The sequence below is a fragment of the Myxocyprinus asiaticus genome, chromosome 21 (genome assembly GCF_019703515.2).
Source record: "Myxocyprinus asiaticus isolate MX2 ecotype Aquarium Trade chromosome 21, UBuf_Myxa_2, whole genome shotgun sequence".
NCBI lineage: Eukaryota > Metazoa > Chordata > Actinopteri > Cypriniformes > Catostomidae > Myxocyprinus > Myxocyprinus asiaticus.
The window spans coordinates 27747518-27771817 of NC_059364.1; the positions used below are offsets into that span (position 1 = coordinate 27747518).

Sequence of the window (24300 nt, forward strand, 5' to 3'; positions counted from 1 at the left end):
GAGTCTGATTGGTCCGACCTACACTGGATCGTTCTGAGGGTGGGTGCTTCCTGTTTCAGTTTCTGCCTGTAAGCGGGCAGAAGCAGAATGGAAGAGTGGTCTGATTTGCCAAACAGTGGGTGGGGGAGGGATTTGTAGCCATCCCGGAAGGGAGAGTAGCAATGGTCCAAAACCCGGTCCCCTCATGTGTTAAAACTGATGTGCTGGTGGTATTTTGGTGCAATTGATTTAAAATTGGCTTTGTAAAAGTCCCCGGTCACAATGAACGCGGCCTCAGAGTGCGCGGTTTCCTGCTTGCTTATAATCCTGTACATTTCCTTGAGTGCCCGGTCTGTGTTGGCTTGTGGGGGGATGTACACAGCTGTGATAACGACCGCTGTGAATTCCCTCGGTAGCCAGAATGGTCGACACAGAAGCATGAGAAATTCCAGATCAGGAGAGCAGAAAGACTTGATAGAATGTACGTTCCTCCGATCACACCAGGATTTGTTGATCATAAAACATACACCACCACCTCTGCTTTTACCTGATAGGTCTTTCGCTCTGTCGGCTCGGTGCACGGAGAACCCCGCGGGTTTGATGGCTGAGTCTGGAATCTCCGCAGACATCCAAGTTTCTATAAGGCAGATAATGCAGCAGTCCCTCTTCTCTCGTTGGAAAGAGATACGCGCTCTCAGCTCGCAGAGCTTGTTGTCCAGAGACTGAACATTTGCTAGTAGAATACTGGGTAGCGGGGGTCGATTTGCATGACGTCTTACTCTGATGAGAACGGCGGCTCAGTTTCCCCTTTTCCTTCTGCGTTTTCGCGGCCAGGCAGCCCAGACAAAGGGCTCCGCGGGCGTGTTTGTAAACAGCGGGTCGGCATTGAGGAATTTGAAGTCCGGTTTATGGTGTGTAATTGCAGAACCAACGTCCAAAAGTGTTTGCCTGTCGTAGACAATAAGGCAGACAACATCCAAGACAAAAAACATTAGAATTGTAAACAAAACAAACAAAAAACTACAATGTTGTTTCAGAGCTCGCAACACAGCAGCCATACTCGGCGCCATCTTGAGTCCAAGCGATTCATCTTAAGGAGACAGTGGTACGAAAAGTGCTGCATTACAAAGTTTCACTAGCATCAGAATGGTAGTATTCAAGACAGATTAGAGTGCAACAAGAATATATATATATATATATATATATACACACACACACACATTTCTTTCACAAATTTGTGTTTTTAGAACAGTAAAAATCTCTTTTCATGTAATCTTATTTTTAAATACTGACTCCTTTGGTATCAAAATAATATTGCCTTTTCTCAGACTTTCTTCTTGTACATACATGCACTGTATTAAACAGCACATAAACTATTTAAATTAATAGTCTTTCTGGTACTACATGTAAAATGTCTAAATGACAAATTTTATATCTAATGTGATCACTATACTGTTGCATACTACGGGAAGCACAAAGTTTCCAATTTGATGGCTCCCTTTACAACTCCACCTCGACTGTAACTGGCAAATCTCGTTGATCTGTATGTTGAGGTGCAGATGAAGTCAAACGCTTCAAAAGTCAGCAAACCCCAACAGGCAGAGATTGTTGCTGATTGACTAGTTTTCTGGTTAGCTAAAAAGTGTGGGCCACTGTTTTCAGAGCCTAGGGCTGTCAAAGAGGACACCAACTGTATTACAGTGATCTGTCAGGTTTAGGGATATTTTATGCATGATATTCCAAAATAATCACTTACATCACCTTTAACAAAGTTTCACAATGAAATACCCATCAGTTGAAATACAGTGAAATACACTATAGTCTTAAGAAACACACATGGCACCAATGCATGTTATATTATGTATTATCTCTCTCTCTCTTTGCAGGTGAGCCAGCTCTGGCAAAGGAAAACAACTGCTTGAATGCTGCAAAGGCCTGCAACTTAAACGACACCTGTAAGAAATACCGTTCGGCTTACATAAGCCCCTGCACAAGCCGGGTCTCAACGGCCGAAGTATGCAACAAGCGGAAGTGCCACAAGGCACTGAGACAGTTCTTTGACAAGGTGCCTCCCAAGCACAGCTACAGTATGCTCTACTGCTCCTGTCCTCTAGGAGATCAGTCCGCCTGTTCTGAGCGCAGACGCCAGACCATCGTGCCAGCCTGTTCGTATGAGGACAAGGAAAAGCCTAACTGCCTGGCATTGCAAGCTTCCTGCAAAACCAACTACATCTGCAGGTCTGAAATGCAATATGAGCTCATATTGGTCTACTAAAGGCAATCCAAAATATTGTGCTCTTGGGCAGGTATAATGTTATTGAAAATGCATTAAGATTATTTTGTTATTATTGTTTTTAAATGTAATGAATCAGCAATCAATTATAAATGCATACATTGGAGTCCAAAAGTCTGAGACCACATTCTGGGATTTAAGATTTAATTTAAACCTGGACATGAACAAAGTTTTAGGATTTTGAAAACATAAATAAAAGATAAAACAAACTGTTATAATGTAAAATGAATCAGAGATATTAAGGACTCTGCACTATTTCTAGGCCACTAATCAAATGTAAGCCAATTTGTGGCATTGATAACTCTTTTGTACAAAAGGTCAGATATCAATATGCTCTTTGGAACATTCTCAAATCATGCTGGGATAGCATTGATCATCAAGTTTTGCACACACTTGTGGTGGAGTCCATATCACCTCAAAGAGGGGCATACCTAATACTAATAAATTCTGAAATTCATGGACATATGTCATTTCAACTTTTCACTCAAATTGAAATTTGTGATAAATAAATATTAAATTAGAAAAATGTAACATAGAAGCATTTTACTAGTGATCTCAGTCTGTTGGATCTCGCTCTATAGTGTAAAGTTAGAGTATAGTTAGAGTAAAAAGAGTAAATCAAGTCGATACAAAGTTAAGAACAGTATGAACACTCTCTCACATACACATACACACACACACTTGCACTCAAACATGGCAAAAATTATCTTGTGTGCATTAACACATGGCAGTGCAAAATGAGCTATTTATTGGTGCTAAGAAATGCCTCACAAAATTAGCTGGGAGAGGCAAGATCACAACATGCTGCCTGTAATAATACACATTCACCACTAGGGACACACTTGCCCACGAGCAGCCAGACTCTTTTCTATTGGGAAATAAAGCATTTACAAAGGTAAGGCAGGAGAGCAAATTGTGAGGACAATCAAGGTGATTATTGAAGTCTAGCAATAAGAAATGCAGCCCTAAATCCGGTTTGCACTGGAAGGAGTCGACCTCAGGAGTGCTCAAAGTGGCTTGTTAAGGATTCATTAGCACAATCTGGATGTAGTTTTGGCAAGTAAACGTCTTTAGGCTCAAAGAGAGTGACAGCTAATGACCCTGCTCAATCAGAACAGCCACCGCTCAGCATTCTCAGGGCACACTTAGACACTCATACAAATAAATGGAATATATTTGCACCTAGCTCTGGGTCTTTACAGTTTACAGAAGTTCCTTCTCGTCTTTTTCTTTCTCATTCTGTCTCTCAGTGTCTGTCTATCTCTCGCTCTCTCTATCTTGTTATCCATCCCACTCCTCTTGCTTTCTCTCAACTGGTCTTGTACCAATGTTAATTTCTGGGGCTTGGTGTAACCCTTAGGTGTGAGTTGTACCTAAGGCTTCTGTGTATTTGTGCAGAGATCCCTCACCATGTGTCTGGAGCACAGCGCATTAATTTACACTTTCCCTCTCTGTCTTAAACACTGCAACAGACTGCTGAGAGACTTCCAGCTATTTTGTCAGCCAAAATTATGTGTCTATGTGTGCGTGCGTGCGCGTGTGTGTGTGTGTGTGTGTGTGCAGTTGTTTCTCAAACACAGATTTTGCAACATATGTTTTCTTTAATTCATAATAAAACATATTACAGTGCTTGGAAGGCTGCCCTTAATTGATATTTCTTGAACATTCTGGTTAAGGATTTGTTCTAAACCCCTAATCATAACTATTACTTTTTTACAATTATTTCAGACTATACTGCTTAATATACAGACTGTATTCAAACTGTTTTGTTGAAAATTTTAGTCTTACACTAGCAGCCAAAAGTTTGGAATAATGTACAGATTTTGCTTTTTCAGAAGGAAATTGGTACTTTAATTCACCAAAGTGGCATTCAACTAATCACTTTTCCACTGCACGTTATGGCTCGATTCGACTCTGCTCGCTTTACTTTTCTGAGCTTGCTTTTCAACTGCAGTTTAGTGCAGCCTCAGCATGGGTGGGATTATAGGCTGATCGTCATAGTTGCGCTGCCTTTACTGCAGTGACATCATCACAAACACACAAAGGAGCAGTGGAGGATATCGAAGGAATGGTGTTCTTGATTCTCGACATGTGGCTGTTTTTCACAGCAAGACGACAAACTTTGTTTCAAAAGAGGCTGAGGGCAGCAAGACAAAATACCGCTAAAAAAACAGGAGAGTTTGGGAAATCATACACCAAAGAGCAGACGAGAACATCACTGTGTTAGCTCAAAGACGACGCACGAGGGTAAGCTAACCTGCCATCTAGCTTATAGCAATGACGCTGGTAGTGACGATTCTCTCTGACTAATCAGTGATCTGCAGGGTTTTGACGTCACATTTAGTATCGGTTCGGCTTGCTTGGAACCTCGACCGAGGTGGTAATAAAAAGGTACCAGGTACTATCCACAGTGGAAAACCCCCAAAAAGCGAGCCGAGTTGAGCCGTACCATGCAGTGGAAAAGTCCCATGGCCAGGACATTACTGATGTAAAAAAACAGCGACATTACTTTTTGAATTTTTTTTGGATCAAATCTAGACAGGCCCCATTTCCAGCAGACATCACTCCAACACATTATCCTTGAGTAATCATGCTAAATTGCTAGTTTGGTACTAGAAAATCACTTGCCATTATATCAAATACAACTGAAAGCTATTTGGTTCGTTAAATGAAGCTTATTGTCTTTGTGTTTGTTTTTGAGTTGCCACAGTATGCAATAGACTGGTATGTCTTAAGGTCAATATTAGGTCAAAAATGCCAAAAAAAGAAACAGCTTTCTCTTGAAACTCGTCAGTCAATCATTGTTTTGAGGAATGAAGGCTATACAATGCTTGAAATTGCCAAAAAACGAAAGATTTCATACAAAGATGTACAAGTCTTCAAAGACAAAGGACAACTGGCTCTAACAAGGACAGAAAGAGATGTGGAAGGCCAAATGTACAACTAAACAAGAGGATAAGTACATCAGAGTCTCTAGTTTGAGATATAGATGCCTCACATGTCCTCAGCTGACAGCTTCATTGAATTCTACATGCTCAACAACAGTTTCATGTACAACAGTAAAGAGAAGACTCAGGGGTGCAGGCCTTATGGGTAGAATTGCAAAGAAAAGCCACTTTTGACACAGAAAATCAAAAAGAAAATGTTAGAGTGGGCAAAGAAACACAGACATTGGACAACAGATAATTGGAAAAGAGTGTTATGGATCTTAAACCCATTGATCTTTTTTGGGATCAGCTAGACTGTAAGGTGTGTGAGAAGTGCCCAACAAGACAGCCACATCTACGGCAAGTGCTACAGGAAGCGTGGGGTGAAATGTCACCTGAGTATTTGGACAAACTGACAGCTAGAATGCCAAGGATCTGCAAAGCTGTCATTGCTGCACGTGGAGGATTTTTTTAATGAGAACTCTTTGAAGTAGTTTAAGAAGTTCTGAAAAAAAGATTCTGTAATTTAAAAATAGTAATTTTTCACGTTATTAATGTCCTGACTATACATTGTGATCAGTTGAATGCCACTTTGGTGAATAAAAGTACCAATTTTGTTTCCATAAGAGCAAAATCTGTACATTATTCCAAACTTTTGGCCACCAGTGTTGGTGTGTTAACTACAGTTGTGCTCAAAAGTGTGCATACCCTTGGAAAATTGGTAATATATGTACCATTTTTAAAGAAAACATGAGAGAGCAGGCAAAACACATTTATTTTATTTCTTATGGGATTCATATTCAACTGTAGGTTATAACAGAATGGCACAATCATAAAACAAAACATGGCAACAAAGAAAAAAATGAAATGACCCCTGTTCAAAAGTCTGCATACCCTTAGTGCTTAATACTGTGTATTGACCCCTTTAGCATCAATGACAGCATGCATTCTTTTGTAATAGTTGTCTATGAGGCCCCAAATTCTTGCAGGTGGTATAGCTGCCCATTCGTCTTGCAAGTCTATGGTCGTCTTGCATGAACCGCACGTTTGAGATCTCCCCAGAGTGGCTCGATGATATTAAGGTCAAGAAACTGTGATGGCCACCCCAGAACCTTCACCTTTTTCTGCTGTAACCACTGGAGGGTCAACTTGGCCTTGTGATTAGGGTCATTGTCGTGCTGGAATGTCCAAGAGTGTCCCATGCGCAGCTTTCGTGCAGAAGAATGCAAATTGTCTGCCAGTATTTTCTGATAACATGCTGCATTCATCTTGCCATCAATTGTCACAAGATTCCCGGTGCCTTTAGAGCTCACACACTCCCAAAACATCAGTGAGCCACCACCATGCTTCACAGTGGGGATGGTATTCTTTTCACTATAGGCCTTGTTGACCCCTCTCCAAACATAGTGCTTATGGTTGTGACCATAAAGCTCTATTTTGGTCTTGTCACTCCAAATTACAGTGTGCCAGAAGCTGTGAGGTGTGTCAAGGTGTTGTCGGGCATATTGTAACCGGGCTTTTTTGTGGCATTGGCGCAGTAAAGGCTTCTTTCTGGCAGCTCGACCATGCAGCTCATTTTTGTTCAAGTATCGTCGTATTGTGCTCCTTGAAACAACCACACCGTCTTTTTCCAGAGCAGCCTGTATTTCTCCTGAGGTTACCTGTGGGTTTTTCTTTGTATCCCGAACAATTCTTCTGGCAGTTGTGGCTGAAATCTTTCTTGGTCTACCTGACCTTGGCTTGGTATCAAGAGATCCTCGAATTTTCCACTTCTTAATAAGTGATTGAACAGTACTGACTGGCATTTTCAAGGCTTTGGATATCTTTTTATATCCTTTTCCATCTTGATAAAGTTCCATTACCTTGTTACGCAGGTCTTTTGACAGTTCTTTTCTGCTCCCCATGGCTCAGTATCTAGCCTGCTCAGTGCATCCACGTGAGAGCTAACAAACTCATTGACTATTTATACACAGACACTAATTGCAATTTATGACAGTTTTTTTTGCATGATCAGTCAAATTTTCAAAATCAATGCCAAAATTTCATAATTTCTGCCAGGGTATGCAAACTTTTGATCACAACTGTATTATTAGTATAACTTATACTTTTTAAGAAATGTAAGATTTTGAAAAAATCCCATTGACTTACAGCGACAACACCATCAAAATATTTGCATTGTGAATTGCAGTTTATCTTCTTTATTACATCTATTTGCATACTGAATTGTGATTGGTCTAGTATTCCTTGCATATACTGTATTTAACCATTTAGCGCTTTTAAACTGAGCAGTGACTATGGCTGCATCCAAATATGCATATTTCCCTACTAAATAGTATGCCAAAAACAGTATGCCAATGTGTTATAAAAGAGTGTTCATAAAAGAGTAGCTGAGGAGATGTCATATTCAAAACGCTGCATTAATTTAAAAAAATTAAAAAAATAGAAAAAGAACAGCGGAGAACCACAGATTGGGTGAATCTTTTTAACTGTAAGTGATACAAAGAAAGATGTTCCTTGTGGTTAAATTGTACTTGTTTAACAAATCCAGATTAAATTATTTACGTGGTTGTTGTAATTACGTCATAAGTTCGAGTCACAGGATAATGCAGGCATCCCTGAAAGAAATATATCTGGAATGCATTCAAATTACTCACCTGCATACCTAAAGAACATACTATGTTAACTGCCGAGAAGCACGTTTTTCATCAAATGCAGTACAATCCTTGACAGTATGTGATTTCAGATGCAACCTGTGTGATGATTCTTGTGTGTAGCTGACTGAAAGTAAGACACATGCTGAGAGTCTGAGCTCATGACAACAGAAGCATTTCATTTACAAAGAACTAAAGCCTAAAACCTAATCTTACCTAAAACTTAAAATTTATACTTTCTCTGCCTTGCAAGCTCTGTTTCAAAATCTATTTTAATAAGGTGATGTTAGTTCTCATTGTACCAGAGTAGATATATTAATATACATATGTGATATTTTAGGTCTCGCCTGGCTGATTTTTTCACTAACTGTCAGCCGGAACCTCGCTCTCTCTCAGGCTGTCTGAAGGAGAACTATGCTGGCTGCTTGTTGTCATACTCTGGTCTCATTGGTGAGTCTGTCCTGTAACTTGGAAAAATCTAGTTTATACAAAACATCTGTGCATGTATCTTTGCTTGTATAAGTGTGTTTATATATGTGCCAGCCAGAGGAGGATACCTCTTCTTGTCTTGATTCCTCCCAAGGATTCTTCCTTAACTTTCATAAACATGGCTTGTTTGCTGGGGATTATAAGGCACTATTCTTTGTGAAGCTGTTTTGGTACAATTTGTATTGTGAAAAGTAACATACAATTTAATTTAATTAAACTGAACGGACTTGAATTTAGGTCTCATAACTCAACATCCTATTCTCTGTCCCAGCTCCTGTATATGTACAGTAATAGTTTTTATGCTGGGTCCCAGCTTACACATTACTTATTACATTTCATACCTTTGTACTATTTGTCTATTCACACAAACATTTTATATAAACCCATGGATTATGTTTAGAATATACACTCACCGAGCACTTTATTAGGAAATCCATGGTAATAATAAAGTGCCCGATGTGGTCTTCTGCTGTTGTAGCCCAACCGCCTCATGGTTCGATGTTTTGTGCATTCTGAGATGCTATTCTGCTCACTACAATTGTACAAAGTGGTTATCTGAGTTACCGCTGACTTTCTGTCAGCTCGAACCAGTCTGGCCATTCTCCGTTGACCTCTCTCATCAACAAGGCATTTTCATCTGCAGAACTGGATGTTTTTTTGTTTTTGTTACCATTCTGAGTAATCTCTAGAGACTGTTGTGCTTGAAAATCCCAGGACATCAGCAGTTACAGAAATACTTAAACCAGCCCATCTGGAACCAACAATCATGCCACAGTCGAAATCACTGAGATCACAATTTTCCCCATTCTGATGGGCTATGTGAACATTAACTTCAGCTCCTGACCCGTATATGCATGATTTTATTCATTGCACTGCTGCCACATGATTGACTGATTAGATAATCACATTAATAAGTAGGTGTACACATGTTCCTAATAAAGTGCTCAGTGAGTGTATGCTTAAGCCTGGATTCACTGATAGGTCTCACAGTCTGCATTCTGCACTTGTAGTGTAATGCCTTGTTCCCTATAACTGGTTGAAGTGACTGCCAGTACTTTCCATACACTCTAGTGAGATACAGTGTATACTGTATATGGGGGGGGGGGGGGAGGAAAAGAAAAGAGTTGAGGACATCATATTTGCTCTGTCAGTTCTTTCTTGTGCTCAGTCTCTTGCTTTGGATGTCTTCCCAAAGTCGTCTGCACACCACACAGCAACAGCAGCTGGACACATGGGAATACAGCAGAGCAGCTATTAATCTGTGATTAGCTTCTGTTGATGTTCTACCAGTGGGAGATTGTGTTTCTCTGTAGGATAACACTGTCACAGCCTGACAATACAATTTTTATGAGGCAGACTGTGACGAAATGATTATTTTTATAAAGGCTCAGTGAGAACGTGATAACCCCTTATCTAACATGTCAAGTTAATGTTTTAAAGCTTAGCTTAATTTTTCATTTTTGGGTGAAATATTCCTTTAAAATTTCTAAATTTTAAAATACTAAATTCCTGAAGAATGTACGAACATGTGTTTTTGTTTTTCAGGTACGGTTATGACCCCAAATTATCTGCGTTCCCCCAAAATCAGTGTGTCTCCATTCTGCGACTGTAGCAGCAGTGGCAACAGCAAAGAGGAATGTGACAGATTTACAGAGTTCTTCACTGACAATGCCTGCCTACGTGAGTTACCTTTCTGTCCCTGACTCTCCCTTGCCATTCTGCTTCCATGTGCATTTGAATAAAGTAACATTTAAGTTGTGTTGTATGCATGTATTACTTAGGGACGGGCATTTTGATTTCATCTACTTGAATACTTCACAGATAAATAGCCATGTACTCTTCTTTATTACTAAATACTTTTAATACATTTTTTGAATAGTTGGACTATATGCATCAGAATGATTTCTCTGGCTGTTTGCATCACGTTTTTCGTTATGGGCGTCACAGTTTTATGATGCTGTGTTAAGTTAAAACTGTTTTTTGAAAGGAAGAACGTGTCTTGTATGAACGCACTTTAAATTTATCCAGAGTGTTGAGCATTGTTATTGCAACGGACTGAAAAACACCATGAACTGTTTTGATGCAAATTGCTGTCCAATGAATTGGACCTCAAGGTATCACAGAAACATCAGTGTACACAGTGTATCCAATCACAAAATTAAAAATGAGACCCCATTTAGACAGGTTTAGAGTACTAAAGTACTTCCTGTGGGAAATATAAAGATGTGTGAATTTTATGAGTCAAACTCTCTGTACCTTCTTTTATTTTTTTATTTTTTTCCTTTCTAGTTTTCTCTCTGTTAACCACTGTGCTTTCATCCATGCCATCTCCCTCCTAACTGTCTGTTTGTCTCATTCTTCTTTTGGCTTGCTCTGTCCATCTCTTCAGATTTCACGTTGTTTTCCAAAGCTTTTAGCTGTCTGCCTGTCAGCTGGTGTTTACCTCTTCCTCTTAAAAGCCTCTTCTATCTTATTATGTCCACTTCTCTCTTGCTTGCTACACTTTCTTGACTGCACCAAGTGTTTCCTTTTGATCCAGCCAACTTGTAGCATGGCATGAAGACAAAGTGCTAATATCAGTTTTCAGGGAGGGCTTTTGAGAGTCCCAGCAATGCTAAAAAAAAAAAGACATTATTCTAAGCAGGTTGTTGAAAATACCAAATTTGCAATGTTGTGGATGACGGTGCGCTGGTGTCTCCACCAGGCTTTTTAATTAGCTTAACCAGCAACCCTTCTTTGGTCAACCAGCTTCATTTGAAGTATCATGTATATCATTTTATGCAGGTTGAAAGCATGGTGATGCTGGTCCACCAGCTAGATTTGCATCAAACCAGCATAAACCAGCATAAACCAGTCAACCAGTATAGATATTCTTGCTGGTCTAAGCTTGGAGGTGATTGGGTGGTAATCGTTTAGGAAACCTCCTTGAAAATAGTCATTATTTTTGGTTATATTATTTGGTTTACGCTAGTGACAGAGATATAACACTTCAGCTTTAACTCAAATTTAAAATAAAATTGTTAACTTTCAGGCAAATAGAACTGTAGTAGGGCAGGTTTGATTCTCTGTAGGAAGAGCATATCTGTGAGTGGTCTGAGCTAAGTTTGATTTGTTTCTTTTTGTGCCGAGGGCTTTGAGAAGATGTTGAAGGAGACTCTTCAGGAGGTTAAACTGGGTTAAACTGCTTCTTTATTGTCCTATCTTTCTCTCATTCTCTCCCTCTCTCACTCTCTCTCTGTTTCTCATTACTTCGTTCTCTTGTGTCTCATTACGGGATTTCAGTTTAAGGCATCCTGACAGTTCTGGGGGTTCGTTCCCAGCGCCGTCAGTATCTGGGTGCTTAAGCGGCTATGACAAAGCGCTTTGGCCCACACACCCTACACTAGCCCCTGAGCGCTATGCGTCTGTCTGCCCTTGGAAAGAGTCATCCTCAGCACGGACTTGTGTAGAAAAGAGATGAGTTACAGCGGCATAGTGGTGTAGAAGAGATAACATCAAGTTTGTTCAAGCATTATTATAAATATTTTCCAACATTCACTATCACCATACATATGCTTATTGAGTTTGGTGCCTCTTTAAGGTGAAAAATACCCAACTGCATTGGCCCAGTAATTAGAATACTTCCCAGAAACATGGTTCCTTTATCTAGTGATGGGCTATACCACATACTTTCTTTTCTATCCAAAAACAAGTACTATCCGATATCTTTACCGATTGAATGGACTTTTTTGATTTCTAAGGATAAAATTGGTATTTATAGCCATTTAACATTATAGATCAAAGCTATCATCTTTAACAATAAATAAAAAGCAAATTATGTGAAATCAATGTCAATAAATTAATGAATAAATAAATGTCACATTTAGCATCATTATTATTTAGTGAAATGAAAACATTTCACAGAATGATGCCAAGGTGAGTGAAGGGAGAAATAGCTCTTTTCCAACACAGCTATTTGCTAACACCATTTATGTTTATGCAATGATATTTAATGCTAAGTTAATAATAAAATGACTTGTTTAATAATAAAATTAATTAGTATCAATATTATTGTATTATTTTAAGGATCCCTCCTCGCAAAAACATAAATATCATACATATCAATATTTCAAAATCGATCCACCCATCCCTAAACTTATCTGCTGATTAGATATGTTGTTATATTTCTGCTTATAGGTAAAACTATGGATTTTTGTTGCTGGAAATGTTATTTACTCCAAAAAGGCATACTTATTTTAAACTGGCCTTTTTTTTTTCTTTCATAAACACCATAAAATGTCACACAGTAGATGCCTGAAATTTCAGTTCAGTTTCCTTTCTTTTAGTCCTAAAACCTTGTGTATATGAAGCTCTCCAGGCATCAGCTGGTGGATTAGCAGAGGCTCTGAGAACATGACTCACTGCAAGACATGCACATGTGAGGAATCGAGTTGTCTGTGTAAAGAAAATGTGTCAGAACTCAAAATAATGATCAAAGTGCTCAGAGCCTTGTGGGTCTTTTCCAGTATTTCCTAGAGAGATGGAGAAAGATAGTCTAAAAATAACAAACAGCACATTCAACAAGTTTTTGTTCAACTGTTTAATTTTAGTATGATAAAATTAGAGGGGCAGGCATTAGGCTGTTTATGAGAAAGACATCAGGGAAAGAGAGGGAAACAGAAATATAAAAAGGAAGGGAAGGACCACAAAAGAGACAATTGTGCTACTTTTTCTAACTCACCAACCACTTGCAATTCAGTTTAACCAGGCGCTAAATAAATAGTGCTGCACCTCGAGTATTTAAATTAAGTGTCCAGACTGATTACCCTGTGTATTTAGTGACAGGAGGTTAAAAGTTCTTTAGCTGAAATCCATCTTTGCTTACCAAAATTTGAAGCACTGCCCCCAGCGGCCGAAGCTGGAAGTATTGTTTAGGTGAAATGTCCACCAGGTGGCGCCAAAAGCAAGTTAGGGTTAGGTTATTTTTACTTGTAAATTATGTAATACAGTCAACATGAATGCATACTGCATTAACCCTACCCCCAACCCAAAACCTAACCCTACATCTAACCGTCAGGGGAGTACAAATGTGATTTTAGAGTGAAAATACATCCTCCAAATTGCTCAACATTGTTTATGTGAGTGCAATTACTTCCTGGTTTCTATGGGACCAGAACCTGTGTCTTGGAGATTGCTGGTGCACCATGCTATCAGTAGCACTAGAGGGAAAGGTATTTGAGTTGATGCAAAGATGTCTGATCACGCAGGGCGCTTGTCAGTAATTCGGCAGAATGGGCTTGATTTCAGGGTAAATGAACATTCAGAAGCCAGATGTCAGTTTACCATGTGATCATGTTGAAGTAATACACCTACTTTCTATGCAAATTACGCTCATTATGGATTGTGCCTTATTCACAACACTCAGCGCTGTTTGCCTGTTATCTTCGCACTCTTGCCACCCACGGAAAGCTAGTAGTAAACTAAATTTCATTTAAAAGAGATGTTTGCTTACATTTTCTAGTGGTCACGGCCGCAGTTATTAACCAAATGATAACTAAGAGCGTTTTAAACTTTGTAACACCTTCAGCATTTAAAAAAACAACAGTCAGTGCAAAGGATGCCAGATCGTGGTAGTCTGCTGCATCCTCCACAACCTAGCACTCAGAGCTGACCTACAAGTTTTCAAACAGAGTCGTACAGATTAAACTGTTAACTGATTTGCATAATTACTTTATTAAATTGGGTGCTAAAACAAGTGGGTGCAGTTGATTACTAGTGAAGTAGAAAAGCTAATACTGCAAACTGCCAAAGGAAGGGCAAATTCAAAGGGAAAATTAATCTCAGTTTCAGAGTTTAGGTCCCATCAAGTGTTTGAACAACTTCAGATGGAAAAAAAAAGGTTAGTGAAAAAGAAAATATGAGGCAAACAAGTGACAGAGTGAAAGAGCAGCAGAGGGAATATAAGGGTGGTCCCTGTGTCTCATAGAGAAAACTGAACTCTCAGATTAGACATTTCTCATTTTAAACAACTATAGGCTTAGATAAAGCTCTCTAATGTAATTTGCTTGCACTACACTAAGCACATATTCAAACCAAACACACATATACTCACACAAACCACATTTACTTAAGTTAAAAATCAAGTCTTCGAAGACATGGACTAGCGTGCTGAACACTGTACGATTTTTTTTTTTTTATTGCAGAAAGAGCGAGAGCTTGTCAGAGGTCAATATAATGAGGGGCAGTTCCTAGTTCTGGGAAAGGTGGGGGGAGTTTGGGAAAATAAATGTGATTTCCAGTCATTCACATCTTAAAGGGCACAGGGCAGCCAAATAAAACTGAACATTATGTAATACCTTTACTTTTACTGATAAGGTTCAGTAGTTATCAATAACTATCCTTGTAGTCACTCGATCATGTAAACAACTAGTCTTTCAGACTTTTAAACATCACATTGCATATTTGCATTGTTAAGTTTTACATACCCCTTGTTTAATTATCTAACATATTACTCTGTATGGACCGTATATCAGGTTACACTCTCTCACAGTGATCTAATTGATATATGTAGGGTAGTATATATATATATATTTGAGGTAGTACTCAAAAGAAACTTATATTTAATGTTGTCTTCCGTTTGTTTCATACATTCATTTATTGAATCCCTTAAAAGAATAGTTCACCCCAAAATGAAAATTGTCATCATTTACTCACCCATGTTGTTCCAAACCTTCATGGCTTTCATTGTTCTATGGAACACAAAAGGATACATTTTAAAGAATGTTGATGCTTTCCGTAGTCCTTAAATCTGCCTAACGTCATACAGGTTTGGAACAACATAAGTGTGTAAATAATGGCAGAATTTTCCTTTTTGGGTGAACTATTATTTCATGTTTTCCCTTAGCTTTTCTAAAAGTGTGTCGCTGTACCAGAACTAAGACTAGCATGATGGAGACTGTAACGAGGCAGGCGAGAAATGAGGATTTAAATGCAGCTTTAATAAAGAAACAAAAAGCAAACAAAAACACAGGGAACCAAGTACAGAGCATAAAGCACATGCGAAGACTGACAAAAAAAAAAAAAAAAAACTAATTGTCCATGGGGGGGAAAGGGCAAACAGGCACTTCAGGGGGGCACAAGGAGCAAGGGGAGCAGAGGAACAAGGCAAAGTCAGAGAGGCTCGAGACCAAGGCGGAGCCAGAGGGATGGAGAGCCAGGGCGATGCTGCAGGCTTGGAGGACCAAGCTGGAGCCAGAGGTTCAGAGGGCTGAGGTAGAGCTGGGGGCTCAGAAGACTAAGGCAGAGCTGGTGGGAGTGAAGACCAAGGAGACCAGAGCAGATCAGGCGGGTGGCCAGGAGACCAAGGAGATGACCTCAAGGTGGGGACTGGGTCAGGAGGTCTGGGAGGTGGCCGCAGGACAGGGACTGGGTAAGGCGGTGGAGCCGTTGTAAGAGGAGTCACTGGTAAGGTGCACGGAACTGCTGGAGGAGTCATCTCTGGACGAGTGGGCAGAGCCGCTGGAGGAGGAGTCTCTGGGGGAGCGGGCGGAGCCACGGAAGACTCTGTGGGCAGAACCAGGAGAGGCTTGAGGGGCGAAGCCAAGGAAGGCAGAGACAAAGAGTCCTGGATGACCGGGAAATGACTTCTGTGGTCGTGGGCATGGGCAGAGACTTGGGAACAGAAGCCTTTCTCCTCCTCCGGATGGCCGAAGTTGGCAATGCTGGCTCTGGGACGGACGAGGCTTCCGGCTCATTGGCTGTGGCAGGCGTGGGCGCTGACAATTTGTGAGGTAGGGTCTTCATCACCCTATGCACCGACATCAGTGGCAGATCATTCAACTTCGAGACAGGAGTCGCGGAAGGCGTGGCTGTGACATGGCGGGGAGCAGACTCGGGCGTGGGCTCGTTGGCTGTGGCAGGCGTGGGCTTGGAGTAAGGAAGCCGTGGAAGGCTTGGCGCAAGGGAGCCGAAGATGCAGGTTTTGGCCCAGGGTTCCTGCCATAATCCACTGTGTAAAGGGAACTGCAAAGTTCCAGAGCCTTCTCCACATATTCGTAGAGGGTCCAGTGAGGATCAGCCGGAGGCATTAGTTCCTTCAGTGCACAATTCAGACCGGTCCGAAAGAAAACCACCAGAGAGCGGTCTGGATAGTGCACTTAATTCGCTAGCTCTAAAAACTCACGGATGTGATCCTCAACTTCCTCCATTCTGCTTAAGGAGCAGAATTCTGACAGCCGCTAGATCCATTTTTGGTCAGTCTTTCTGTAATGATGCAGGCAAGAAATGAGGATCTAAATGCAGCTTTAATAAACAAAGTAGTAACTCAGAATAAAGAAACCAAAACACAGGGTATCAAATACAGAGCATAACAAACACATGTGAAGACTGACAAAGAAAACAGGGAAACCAAGGGCTTAAATACACAGGGGCAAACAAGGGAACGAAGAACACCTGGGGAAACAAATCAGGGGAAAACCAATCATAAAATGAAACTACAAAAGGACTACAAAACTAACAGGACACAGGAACTAAAGAATTTCAAAATAAAAGTCTAGACAAAAAAAATACAGGGAATACGTGACAGAAACACACACCCATGCAAATATAGTTTATAGCAATTTTATGCTGGTCTTTTTTTCCCTTTTCAGCAGGTTAGGCCTTTTGACGTTATTATCTGCTATAACCACTGAACAGTCAAACTCCTATTTGAAACACTAAGTAAACAGTCATACTTCTCTCAGAGCACTCTGATAAATCTCACTCAGATCAGCAATATGGGCCAAATCAAAGTGGACAAAAGGGCAAAACTTATCTACAAGTTTAAAAGCACCACATTTTTTTCTGTATCTTTCATTATGTATAAGATAGGAACTGTCTCTGCTGTTTATATGTAGGTAATGCGATCCAAGCGTTTGGAAATGGGACAGACGTGAGTGTGTGGCAGCCAGTGCCCCCAGTGCAAACAACCACCTCTATTACAACACCATCCCAGAGGGCCAAGGATCGAGAAAGATCACCCAACGCTATAGAGCCGGCGACACACATCAACCACCTGAACCCTGGAGATAACTCCCTCTACCAGTTCTGTGGCAGCCTCCAGGTCAGTGCAATGATTGCACAAATGTTCAAGTTTCATATACACATACACGCACTGTATGGCCAACTTCCCCTTGTGACAACTAGTCCTTCACTCCCCTATACATATAATTTAGAATGACTGCCAGATTTGGGTACATACAGTGTTTGTCTCTTAAAGACAAGGCTAATATATAATTATATACTTTAGGACACACACACACTCACACATACAGCTGGAGAAAGTTGCTTTGAGTGTGAAGTAAATGAGTTTACATGTTTCTGTATTAGACTCGCTGCTAAATGTAGTCCTCTGAGAGGGAGCAGCTGTTAATGCTAAAATTAGGAAAAGACAAGAGCAAGGTTAAGAGAGAAAGAGAGAGTTCAGAGAAAAACAGACTTATAGGACATGTCTGTCAGTCAGTCTTTATTGGTTACAAATGATCCCAGCATACACAGCTAACCTCCAGGAAAACTAGAGAGACTATCTTAGAATGCAAATGCCTTATTAATGTGGCCTATATTGCATATCTCACTTCTCTCTCACACGCCTTTGTTAGGTAATAGAAATGTTTTTTTTGTTGTTTTTGTTTTTTGTTTTTTTGGTTTGTTCCAAGCAGAAAAAGTATTTTAAACTCAACGGCCTCCTCTTTAATAATGCTCTTAAAATTAACAATTTTAAAATAACAATGACATCAAATCAATTTCATAGAAAAATGGTTAGAACAAAATAATAATGTTACTAACAGTACTGCTTGCGTCCCCATTTATTTATAATGAATATGGTAGAAAGAGTTTTGCCTTTCTAGTTTTGCATGCTGTTGTGTAGATAAAATTACAGAGCCAGATGTGCATTACCACCCTCAGAACAAAGAGACATATGGTAATACCTCCTCTTGCGTTAAAGCATGTGTCATAATGCAAGAAACATCTCTGTGTTCGGTGTGAACTTGTGTTCTAAATATATGAAAAGTGAGAAACTCTCTGCTTAGTATGCCGTCAAGTGATTCAGTGAGAGTAGAGGCCAATTTCATGAGTTTTGTTTTCTTTCCCCTATTCTTTTTCACTCTCTCTCTCTTTATTTTTTTGACTAAGTTCCATATCTAGCGCATTCAGAACTTTTTCTTCTTTCAGCTGAATTAAAACAGCACATGATATGTACAGAGAACAATTACCCAACTACTACTGACTGACCATTAGATTTGTTTTTTGTTTATTTCTTCAATTGTGAAAATATTGCATTAGGGCAGTTGGACCGCTCAAGGAGGAATTAATCATTGATGAACCTCAGAACTGTTTTCTTCTTTTTGCTGCTCCATAGATGTGGATGTTTATAATATTTCAGGCTGGCCAAGTCATTGCTTTATCATGCTGGGCTCTGGCTCACATTCAAGCTGTCTAGCTTCAGGAGGGTATCAGACTGCCAACACACCATTCCATTCATTATACTGTCACCAGCTCTCCTATATCGCCACCATTTCTCATTTTCTTAGGCATACATACTTGTACAACACACAAAAGGAAGAATATGAAATACATTTTTTAAATCCTTACTAAATTGCATGCTTATGGAGGGTTATATATTTTAAAGGGTAAAAATTGATCATGATAGCCTACCTTCTATGATTAGTATTTATTAGGGCTGGGCAATAATGGCCAAAAATATTATCACAATATTTTTTTTTCATATCGTTCAATATCGATATTTATCACAATATACATTTCCATTAATGGGGAAGGAAAAGCATTCCACATGTTTGTTACATCTCAAGAATGAATGTAAACATTACAAGCAAACTCTACAGGGTAAGCTTACTTTTCATTTGAAGTTCAAGAAGTACGCTCGGTTTTGGATTTAATCCCACATAAGGTGTGTGATCTTTTCGCCACAATATCATCGTCTTCAGCGAATGTTTGACATTCCTCATAGTCATTAATTTTTACGTTTCCGACAATGTTCTTCTTCCTGGTTTTAGCCCGACGCTTGTCAGCTACTTAAACTGTACATTACGGAATTGCTGTAGTTTAAAATCATTATGTCAACTATCAATCATGAAAACATGTGTAACTAAATAGTACACAGTACATAGTAAACAGCAATGGCGTTGATGTTGAAGTTGCTTTTGTGTTTAGTCAGTAGCTGTATTGCATTCATTGCTGTCTTGTTCGCTACACAACGATATCATATTAGTCAGATAGCTAGCAAGCCTCATTACTGGTTTATATGACAACAGGGCTAGGGAGCCGCTAACCAGCTAATACTTCCTAATCAGCTGATTTCATGACTGTGATTCACTTAGCTAGTTGTGTGTTGTATAACTTTGCTAAACTGCTTGCGTTTTTTTGCGACACTTCATAATTATCTAAGACCCTGTTTCCACCTGGTATTACAATGCGTCTTGGGGGATGTGATCACATGTGGTCAGGTGAGACACGTCGCTGTTTACATCTGGTCGCTTAAATGAGTCTCCTGTGACCATGTGTGTTCGGATTTGGAGGGTCTCTGTTTCATGACGACATACATCAGTTACTATGTCAGTGTGTTACTGCATCAAAGCGGTAAGCGCAACAAAGTCAGTAAAGACAAAGAAAGCTAGAAAAAAAAGGAGCACTGTTTCTCCCACATGCGGTTAAAATTTAATCTAAGCACAAACGCAACATGTCAAGCAGATTTATGCATTATTTTAGTGGATTACCTGTATTAAAGGAGCTTCAGGTGTTCGTGCTTCTCATCGATGTTGATATCAGACACACTAAAGAAGATCTGTGAAGCTCTTGTGATTTTGTATATACAGATGAAGTCAGAAGTTTACATACACTTAAGTTGAAGTCATTAAAACTCATTTTTTTACCACTCCACAGATTTAATATGAGCAGACTATAGTTTTGGCAAGTCGTTTAGGACATCTACTTTGTGCATGACATGAGTAATTTTTCCAACAATTGTTTACAGGTTGTTTCACTTTTAATTGACTATATCACAATTCCAGTGGGTCAGAAGTTTACATACACTAAGTTAACTGTGCCTTTAAGCAGCTTGTAAAATTCCAGAAAATGATTTCAAGCCTTTAGACAATTAGCTTCTGTGGATGTATTTTAAGGCTTACCTTCAAACTCAGTGCCCCTTTGCTTGACATCATGGGAAAATTAAAATAAATCAGCCAAGACCTTGTGACGGAGTAGAACTGCATACTGTTACTTTAAGGATCCACCACCACTACCTAAAATGGCTGCTCGTTAGATTATCAGGTGTCAACAATAAAGGTAACAATAGAGGTAAGAGTGAAGAACAGGGGAGAGGTCGTTCACCGAAAGAAGAAAGATTTGAAACTGGGGTGTGGTGAAATTGAGGTGTGCCAAGCTGTGTAAGGAGAAGGAAAGTTTGATTTTGTGTACTGCGATGTGGATTAGGAACACGATCGGAGGAGAGAGGAAGAAACAACAAAGGGACAAATTTGACAGTGCTTATCACCAGAGAGTGAGGCCTGGATTTTTCCAAACTTTAACCTCCTGAGACCCCTGCATGACTGCTTTTTGCATTTTCCATTCCTTTTTTTTTTATTATTATTTGTAACTAGTAGCCCCTAAGAAACATGCAAAAAAATAAATATTTTTAATATTTTTAGACCAAATAGTTTTCCTAAAAATGTATGTCCACATATGTGGACAGTGAGACTAAGTTGTGACATTTAAAATAATACTAAGCTATAGAAAGTCAGACTTTTTTCTCTTTTATCAAATTGATTATGTTTCCAGCAGTGTTAATTATTCATGTTTTTGAGACATTACATGAAATTAGCATAAATAATTCTGATTCAAATAATGGCCAGCATCATCCAATCTCTGCCAACCATGTTCAAATAAAATTATACATTATAAATTCTGAATCTATGTACTGATTACCATTGTCCCATGTCTGCCAAACATGTTAAGAGGTCCAAACATCATCTGCAGCACGAAACTTAACCTTAAATAGGCAGTTTTGGATTGAATGCACTTAGCTGATATATATAGAGAGCTATAGGATGCTCCCTTGCTTCCTATTTAGTGAATGACTTCAGTGTGCTGTCTGTCTGCACTGGTCTCAGAACAGTTTGAAATGCACATTATTTTCATCCTAGCTCAATATAAAGCCTCTGAAAGCAAAATTTTCCAGTTTTTGGATGCATCCATTAATTCTTAATGTTATAATGCACAGTGAATATAGGATATTTTAACTGAAACTGAGCATACAGTCCATGAATGTGATTATTGTGTTTAACAGTGTGCCGTTTTGTGATAAATCGCTCAAATTTAAAAAATGGCATATCTGATGAAACTAGAGACACCTAATCTTTTGACTCAAATAGGTTTCAATGTACAAATGTAATTAGGTTTCTTACCATACGTAGTTTTGTTGGCATTTTAACCAAACACAAACTCCTCTGCAATCACCGCCATGTTGTTTTGTCACATGACTCCGTGTGTCGAAAGTTTAACCCTTTACTGACAGCAACTGACAGTCTCCTGAACTGAGATCAGTCAGTTTAAATTCGTTGCCAAAATACAACATCCGCGCATGTGGACGCGGGTTAGCGCGAGGTTGATTGACAGGTGAGGGGTGGCGCTTCACTACTGCCAGGAAACATACGGGATGGATTAGCATTTACACCTCAAATGTGATGTGGAGTTTGTGGACACTTGTGTTTTTGACCACATTCGTATGTGGTTTTTGTGGTCCGATCACAAAACATTTTAGACCCCATTTAGACCTGTATTAGGTACTGATCACATGTGATCGGATCACCCGAAACACATTTTAATACCATATGGAAATGGGGTCTAGATGTAGAACATAGACTAAATATAGAAAATCACTCCCATGCAAATACAGTTTATAGCAATTTTATGCTGGTCTTTTTCTTTTCTTTTCAGCAGGTTAGGCCTTTTGATGTTATTATCTGCTATAACCATTGAACAGTCAAACTCCAATTTGAAACACTAAGTAAACAGTCTTCTCTCAGAGCACTCTGATAAATATCTCTCAGATCAGCAATTTGGGCCTTATCACAGTGGACAAAAGGGCAAAATTATCTACACAGTTTAAAAGCACCACAGTTTTTTTTTCGATGTCAAGGAATTAAAAAAAAATAAAAAATTATAATAAATATATAGATCATTTTATCGTCCAGCCTTAGTATTCATATCAACAAATCAACTGTTCCATAAAGTTATACTGTTACTCCATGTGTAGGCTGAATCATAAATTCCATAAAAAAATGAAAATTCTGACATCATTTACTAAACCTCATGTCTTTCCAAACCTGTATTACTTTCTTTTTTTCCATGGAAAACAAAATAATATATGTAGCAGAATGTCCAAGGTGCTATCTTCTGTACAATGAAAGTGAATTGGAATCAGGGACAGACATGGTCACCATTTACTTTTTTTGTATGGAAAAAAGCATCTCCTTTTGTGTACCACAAAAGAAGGAAAATCATACAAGGTTTGGAACAACATAAGGGTAAGTAAATAATAACAGAATTTTTATTTAGGGGAGAACTATTGCTTTGTGTCAACACCATACAATTCAGTTAATGGCTGTAATATCGCTGCTATAAAAAAAAACTTCTGATCATTGTGGCATAGATTGTGCAATGTAGATTATGTATATTTAAAATGTTGTTTAACGAGGGTTTAAATGACATTTATTGGCCTATGTTTTTGCAATTGGAATTTGGTGGCTGAATACAAAAGCTGAAATATCTGGTAGAGTATAATCTGCAAAAGCAAAATAAAATAACCAGAGATAAATTTGTCTTGATCCAAGATACAATTTTCCACTTTCCATTCAGTTTTGATCAAGTTGATTAATAGATTGTTCTTTATTTTGTCTTTCTAGGCTCAAAAGCTGAAGGCAAACAATACAATCGATGTGTTATGTGTGGTAAGTATGCTAACATTCTTTTTAGGCTATAATTACACTGACAACACATGGAAACCCAAGTTAAACCAAACACATCCCTGCATCTCATCACTGATACATATCTGTGCTATTAAAAGGATGAATCATAATACAAAGTTCATTCAAATCTTTTTTTTTTTTTTAATTCATACAAAAGACAAAGCAGTAATTATCTCATGCCACTCTAGTCCCTTTGAAAAGTTCTAGTTGAAATTTGACCCAACCCTAGAGGGCACTTCCTGCCCAGTATGCACGTGATCTTTGTGGTGGGAAATGCTAAAATGTGAATGTTGCTTATCTTCTGCCATTTAAAGTTCACTAAATGTCATTGTACATAATAAAAGCAGCATTATATGCTAGAATGACATTTAGTGTTGCAGCGGCAACACTGCAGCCTTAAAATGCAAAGAGCTCATTTCAGCATACCATTTCATTACAGGATGAAAGAGCTTTTTTAATCTCTTGTTAGGTATAACTCTGAAAGAATGCCATTTTTACTTTTGATATGAATTGGAAATCTGTTTTCAGCTTTTATATTGTTTCAGGACATTGCTAGGTGAAAATCTAGTTTTCTAAAGAATTAACTACAGTATGTATTCAAGTTAGAATGTTCTGGGTTCAATACAAGTCAAGCTTAATAGACAGTATTTGAGGCATAATGTTGATTACCACAAATAAATAATTTTGATTTGTCCCTCTTTTTTTTTTCTCTTTTTTTTTTTTTTACAGAAAAAAAAACAAAAGCAAAAAAACAGTTACAGTAAGGCACCTACAATGGAAGTGGACTAGTCCCATGTATTTTCATTGTAAGTGCCATAATTTAAATAAAATAGGGACATTTTTTTTTTTATTATTATTATTTTGCGATACTCAAGATTATGCCCCAAATTTTGTTGATTAATTCCTTTAAATGCCTCAGTTTGAGAAGCTCAGGCCATCTGCATTCTATTCATGTTTTAAAG

General features: G+C 38.8%; 1 protein-coding gene across 2 annotated transcripts in view; it reads left to right on the plus strand.

Annotated features, from left to right (window-relative positions):
- gfra1a (gdnf family receptor alpha 1a) overlaps positions 1–24300 on the plus strand; it is a 148676-nt gene that overhangs the window by 122367 nt on the left and 2009 nt on the right. For both annotated transcript variants that reach the window (XM_051648614.1, XM_051648615.1), the window contains 5 exons: positions 1866–2217; positions 8191–8300; positions 9885–10019; positions 17213–17418; positions 23276–23320. In XM_051648614.1, the coding sequence (XP_051504574.1) occupies positions 1866–2217; positions 8191–8300; positions 9885–10019; positions 17213–17418; positions 23276–23320 (848 nt within the window). The remainder of the gene's footprint in view (positions 1–1865; positions 2218–8190; positions 8301–9884; positions 10020–17212; positions 17419–23275; positions 23321–24300) is intronic.